The sequence below is a fragment of the Dendrobium catenatum genome, unplaced genomic scaffold (genome assembly GCF_001605985.2).
Source record: "Dendrobium catenatum unplaced genomic scaffold, ASM160598v2 fragScaff_scaffold_334, whole genome shotgun sequence".
NCBI classification, from domain to species: domain Eukaryota; kingdom Viridiplantae; phylum Streptophyta; class Magnoliopsida; order Asparagales; family Orchidaceae; genus Dendrobium; species Dendrobium catenatum.
In genome coordinates this window covers 2,489,739-2,496,664 of record NW_021318796.1, presented here as the reverse complement: position 1 = coordinate 2,496,664, position 6,926 = coordinate 2,489,739, and the positions used below count along the sequence as shown (strand labels likewise).

The window sequence follows — 6,926 nt, the reverse complement described above, 5'->3', positions numbered from 1 at the left end:
TATATATATATATATATATATATATATATAAGGTTACATAAATGAGCCCATTAATCGTTTAGTTAATTAAATTGGGATTTAATTTTATTAAAATATTTCATTAATTAAGATAGTTAATTAGGATTTTAATGTTAATTTTAGTTTCATCTAATTTAAAGTTCATATTAATAAAAATTCCCCAATTCTCCAACTCATCGGTCTCTCAACATAATTTTGACAATTTTACCGGGTAATGTTGGTGACAGATTTTACTTCGCCCATTCTGCCCCCATTCGAGATAGGTTGTCGTGACATCAGGATATGCTGATGAAGAGGGATACATATGTCGAGGTATTCATTCGTTCACCTCAGTTATCTAATGGACCAGTTCACCCGGTCCATCTCCCTGGACCCGTGCGGGTCTACGGGTGGAGAAGGGGAGGCGGGCGAACCCGCTGGGAGCAAGGAGAAGCCACGGTGGGCCCATGACCTATTTGATCGAACGGCATCAGGGGGGGCGGCGGAATGCTGAGGGGGAATGGAGGGTTGATTTGGAGGGGTAGTTTAGGGATGTGAGGGGAATTTGGGATGGTATTAGGGGGGCAATTAGGGTTCAATTTTTCTTTATGCTAAGTGGAACTTTTCTCTTGTTTTCTTCTTGCTTTTTTTCAAGGGTTTATAGTGGGAGACCTTGTCCTTCTCGAAGTGGACAAACTTATCTTGTTTTCTCTTGGATTTTAATGCAATTGCTTTTGTTCTTCATCCCACTTCTCTTGTGATTGCTTTCATTTGGATTTGGTGGAGAAATCCTCTTCATTTGAGGGGGAATTAGGGCAAAACCGAAATTAAGAAACCCTAGGGCGTATCAATTTGGATGAGGATGTCGTCGGCAACCATACCGAGATATTCCTCTTCTTCGATCTCCTCATCCACTTCACGCAGGCGCCATCAGTCCCGCCATACTCCCACCGTCGTTGATAACTACGCCCCGCTCGAACTCCCTCTGCGATGGCGTGATCCGCCGCCGGAGTATCCGCTGCTCGAGCGTCCGTTGCGATGGCGCGATCACCCTCCGTTCCAACATCTTCCGTCTCCCAACTCCTCCCGTCCACGCGAGATGCAACAGGTCGCTGATCACAACCAGAGCAATGAGCTAAAGCCGTTCCAACAAATGTCCGCCGTCGCTGACGTCGACCCCGTCGCTGCAGCCGCATCCTCCCTCTCCACACCTCCCGCAACTCCTTCCACTCAGCAAAATCCCACGGCCATTGCGGAATCCACCGGGACGGAAAAGCTGCTGGAGGACGTCAACGTCCCCAACATTCCCCCATCGGCCAAGCTGTCGTCTCCACTGCAGGCAGCGTCGGAGACATTTTCTTCCCGTAAGAAGCCCACGCACGTTGCTGATTGTTCGATCGAACAAATCTTCAGTATGCCAGAACTCCCAACTCCGCCTGAGGACATTTCCAATTCCGCCGTTACCGCTCCTCCGATGCTGCCCGCTCAAACAGAGCACCCCCTCCAGGCGCCTGTGACCGATGCCTTCCTTCATTCCGATCCAACTTCGTCCAAAGGCTCTTCAGATTTCGATGGAGAAATTGAATCCTCGCCTTTACGGTCAGCTGGCTCCTCGATCATGGCTGGAGACGGAGAGGTCTTGCCTTCAGCCAGAGCATCACCGCTCTCTGCATCGGCTTCTGTCGCATCCTTATCTGGAAGGGTGGAGAGGGCCACCGGCTCTGCTGTCGTCGCATTGGCAAGTAAGAGTGAATCGTCCGCCGAGCAAGACTCGAAGCCAACGCCTCTGCGCTGCTATCCCTCAAATCCCCAGTCGACCCCGTCGGTATCCGCCTGAGTTTCTTTTCCGCCAGCAACCATTCAACATCTGGTCAATGCAGGTGGCCCGGCGTATCCTGCTCCTCCGATGGCAGAGTTACTTGCATCGTTCTTGAGAGTCTTGGCCTAAACGGCACCGCAACCTATCCCAATCAGTTACCGTCATCTTCAACATATTCATTCTCATTTGGAAGTGCTATGTCCTTTTCCTCTGCTCTAAACTTGCTACCTGCTCTTTCTTTGGGAGTTCTGCTTCCCAGCCCTCTTTTGACTTTGCAGCATTGACCACTTCAACATGTGTGAAAATGCCTAGTATAAATTCTAGTGACAAGGCTGATCCAACGCAACGCCCCCAAGCTGTTCGACGAAATGTTGCTAAAGAATCTGAACCAAATTTGAAGAGGCTAGAGGAGGTTGTGCAAAAACTTGATAAAGTTTCAGCTAAGTCCTCTTACACCACTGTTGATCACACATATTCTGGGCTTAGAGTAGCTATTGGCCATGCATTATTACAAACTCTTTATGGCCAGGCAATGAAGCATAACACTCAGCTCTCCGTTGAATATTTTGCATTAGATCTTCTTATGGATAGCAGCAGGCCCTATCAAGATGTGATTGCACTTAACATGGAGGATGGAACTGATTTGTACAGGAACATTTCTCTTCTAGCTATAGTGGAGCATGGTGGTAAGGGAAAAGCAAATCTCTTGCAACATGTGTATGAAGATGAAATGACAGAGGAATTTGATCCTAAATTGTGGATTTGTGTATCCAAAAACTTTAATGTGAAAGGCCATTGGAGCCACCATGTCCCTGAAGGTGCTTCTCTTGAAGCAGAGTGGAATGCAAAGTTTGCTGAATATGAGAAGAAGTACGCAGCCGAGCTGAAGGCCATCATTTCCAGAGAACTTCCTGCATGAGGGGAGAAAGTTCGGCCGACTTACACTTCGGAGAGCAACTCAGATGTTACTCGGAACCTCTTTCAGCAATACATTACTACCCCTGCGTCTGCCCGCCCAGATTTCCTTGGAGGAAGTACTAATCCTGCTTCTTCCAACATGATATTATTGGAAAGTTTTGTGGATTTCCAAAAGACTACTCCAGAGGAGAGAAATATTGAGAACAAAGTCTTCAATCCTAGAATTTGTTTGCCACCTTACCTCCCTTCTAATTAACGAGCCTCGAACGAAGTCGAGCTCTTTTTACGCAAGAGGAGAATGATGCGGTGCATTTTATGCTTTTGGTGTTCCCTAGGACACCTTATCTAGTTTGTTAGAATGAGCTTCTAGAATGCTCTTTTTTACTTTATAAATAGCAGATTTTGTAAAAGGAAAAGACATTGAATTGGGAAAACCCAAATCCTTCTTGCAGGTCGTATCTTCTGACGATCCACTACATCACCTAAGCTGTGGGTCAAATGACTGTCATGGGCAGAATATTGGTACAACACTTGCTACCATACCACATCTCAGTTCACATCTTTCAGGATTCTTTATGGGAGGGATCCACCACCGTTGGTGAATTATCAGAAGGGGACGACCACTGTATATCTAGTGGATCAATACTTGCAGGAGAGGGATAAGGTGTAGGAGAGTTGAGGGAACACCTATTGAGAGCCCAGCAGATCATGAAGACCAAGGCGGATGCTCACCGCAAGGATGTGACATTTGAGGTGGGAGAGAGGGTGTACCTGAAGCTACGACCTTACCGACAGAAGACTTTAGCTAGCAAAAGGAGTGAGAAGCTCTCTCCACGATACTATGGGCCTTTTGAGATTGAAGGGAAAGTTGGGATGGTGGCCTACCGTCTCAAGTTGCCTCCTCATTCCTCCATCCACCCTGTATTCCATGCATCACTATTGAGGAAGTGCATAGGGGATCATACTGTGGCCACTCCTACTATACCCCAGGGCCTCACAAAAGATATGCAATTCTTACTAGAGCCATTACAGGTGAAGGAAGTGAGGAAGAATGATCAAGGCAAGAGGGAGGTGCTCATCGAGTGGAAGGACTTACCGACACATGAGGCTACTTGGGAGATATACGAAGCCATGCGGGAGCAATTTCCAGACTTCAACCTTGAGGACAAGGTTGATCTTCTAGATGGCGGTATTGATGGATCGGTTCACCTGGTCCATCTCCCTGGACTCGTGCGGGTCTACGGGCGGAGAAGGGGAGGCGGGCAAACCCGCTGGGAGTAAGGAGAAGCCACGGTGGGCCCCATGGGCCCACCTATTTGATCGAACGGCGTATCATTATTATCCTATGAGTCAGAGCTTCCTATAGGACATGACCCTACAGATTGAGTGATCACCCTCAAGCTTCGTCACAGTGACGGTAGTTTGTTGGATCGAATTGTCAAAGGATTGAGTTATAGAGAGCAAGATGTGTTACAGTCTATGGCAGATTTTGCAGAGCACACCGGCATTATTACATTGTTGAGTTACAGCTTGTCACACCATGAAATTAAAGAACAACGATATGATTTTGTATTTGGTAGCCCTTTCCGGCTGCTGAAGAGCTATGATTGTCGGGCCCAACATATTCTGAGAGCACATCAGGAGGTGCTCAAGCGGGTAGGAGTTTACAGAGCCATCTACGCTTCATTGTTTGATTACAGACGACTTTCATACTCCTGGTTGTAGGCACTAGCTAAGCAGTGGGAAAGTGCTACAAACACCTGCTGGATTGGGCTGAACAATATGTCAATTAACCTTTGGGACCTGCAGCTGGTTTCTGGCCAACCCATTAAATCTTCTTTGCTCACATGATTGTCATGGATGACCAATAAGTTCTTTTCTCCATTGCTTAAAATTGTGCAATATGAGGCTCACCTCAGCACAATTCCAGTGAAAAATACCTCAAGGCTTAAGCCTCGAGCTTTTTTATGAGGCTTACACCTCATCTTGGCTCAGGCTCGCCTTGAGGCGTATGCCTCATTCTATTTATGTATTATTTTTATTTAAAACTTACCCAAATCTTATACAAAAGCCTCAAAAAAATCATGTCTTCTTGTACCCCCAAGTCGCAGCAACTTCCTCTTAACTACCTCGACCTCCAGCCCAATGCATTCAGCACAGCCACCACTTTCGTAGCCGCTGCAGGGGATCACTTGAAAGCTGCACGCAGCCACCATCTCCTCTAATTTTTTTTGGAGAATTACTCTTATCTTTATGTTGACAACAAACATTTATGAAATATGAAGATAATTGAAATAAATGAAGGAGAAGCAGATTGAGAGGTATCGGACCCTACAGGTTGAGTCAAGGAAGATACCAATTTGTTATAACAACGACTCAAATAAAAATCCCCTTAGTAATGATAGTACATAAGATTTGTGAGTTGTTGCCAATTATTTCAACTTTATTTAGAAATTAAACTTAAATGAGCAGACAACTGAGAAAAAAATATTAGAGCTAAACTTAATATTATATGACACTTTTATGCAATTCATATATTTTATGTTGTTTTGTTCATGTAATATTTGGATTTTAATTCTATTTCATATAATTTATCACTTACCACTTTACATCTTATGCAATTTTTTGTTTCGTATGTATGTAAATTTATTATTTCATAATTCAATAGAAAGTTAAGATGTCATCCTTTAACATATTATTTGGATATTATATAAAAATCACTTTTAACTTTTATTTTCACTTTACGTAATTTTTAGATTTTGAGACTTACACCTCAAAACACCTTGACGCTTACACCTCGCCTCACGAATGAAAAACGCCTCAATACTCAATTACGCAATTTTAAACCTTGCTTTTCTCATTATATGGCTTTCATGCAAGCTTTCCAAAAAACTATCTTCTGCATGCATCGTGGTAAGACCAACCAGCCCAACCACTTAGCTCATCGTGACAAAATCCACATGGAGTGTTGAGAAAAAAAGATGAGGACCACCAAAAGATACTCATTTTATCGAATAAAACTTGGAGGGTGTAGGTGGCGAGATTGGGGTGCGGTTTTTTTTTTTTTTTTTTTGGTCGGGGAGGTGCCATGGGGTAGCGTGGTGTGTGCTGTGAAAGAGGGCTCTTACATAAGCCAACTAAGTTCAACAAGTAGGGATGTTTTTTTTCTAGCAAGGCCATTACAATCTATTTCAATGAGCTAAAGGTCCCCTCTGCTCTAATGTAAGGCATAACCAACCATAATACTAAGATCCTCTCAACAAGTGCGTTCATTGTGCTCGACCTATCAAGCAAAGCTCCTCTAAGCTCATGACTTGCCGAGTAAAAGTATTTTTGCTTATATAACTCCCAAGAGATTAAGATAGAGATTCCAATCAACTATTGATGGAAGTATTATAGCCAAGTTGACAGTTGAATATACTGATAAGGTCATTCCCATCAGCATAACTCAACTAGAATGGCTGTTACTAGCAAGCAAGCATTGGCCAGAGAGGGGTTAAGTAGAAATTAAATTTGTTTATCTAACATAGAAGATGAAGGGATGCACTCCCGTTGGCTATGGATAGCTTTATCTAATTACAATGAAATAATGGGTAAGGTTGGCTGAGTGGAAGATTTTTATGACAGATGATTTTTTTTTTTTTTGAAAGTTTATGACAGATGATTTTGGTTGTATGCCACTATTGTTTGAGAATCTGGTGTGCTATGGATACATTACCTTGTTACAATGATTGTGAAAAGAGGAAAAAGTAACAAAATGTAACAAACTTGGGATTTCTCATTACCAAAAGCAAAGTTATTTAGCAATTAATTTGCAAGTTTTATCAACATCTTATAAAAATGTTCTGCAACCATTGTACTATTCCACAATTATTAAGAATGCAACAAGGACACCATACCTCCAAGCTAATCAAATTAATTATTGGGCGAACACGAGCCACAAGATTTTCAACAGTTCCTCTAGGTAACCCGTCTCCGCCAGATATGAAGAACTCCTGTAATTCATGAGAATATTCTCAAGTTAATATGCTATTTTAATTCCTGCAATTAAATCAATCTTGATTATCTAAATTTTGTATTACAATTTTCCATTTCCAATTATTTAACTTTACAACAATAAATTCAACGTGGTGCAGTAAGGATCAAATAAACATAACATTTACACCATGGAAAGAGGGTTTCCTCCTCCCTA

At 43.1% G+C, this 6,926-nt stretch overlaps 1 protein-coding gene across 1 annotated transcript in view; it reads right to left on the bottom strand.

Annotated features, from left to right (window-relative positions):
- The window catches only part of LOC110110735 (protein unc-13 homolog), an 83,751-nt gene that overhangs the window by 4,029 nt on the left and 72,796 nt on the right, over positions 1-6,926 (bottom strand). Inside the window, exon 26 of the mRNA XM_020842340.2 lies at positions 6,634-6,729. Within this exon, the coding sequence (XP_020697999.1) occupies positions 6,634-6,729 (96 nt within the window). The remainder of the gene's footprint in view (positions 1-6,633; positions 6,730-6,926) is intronic.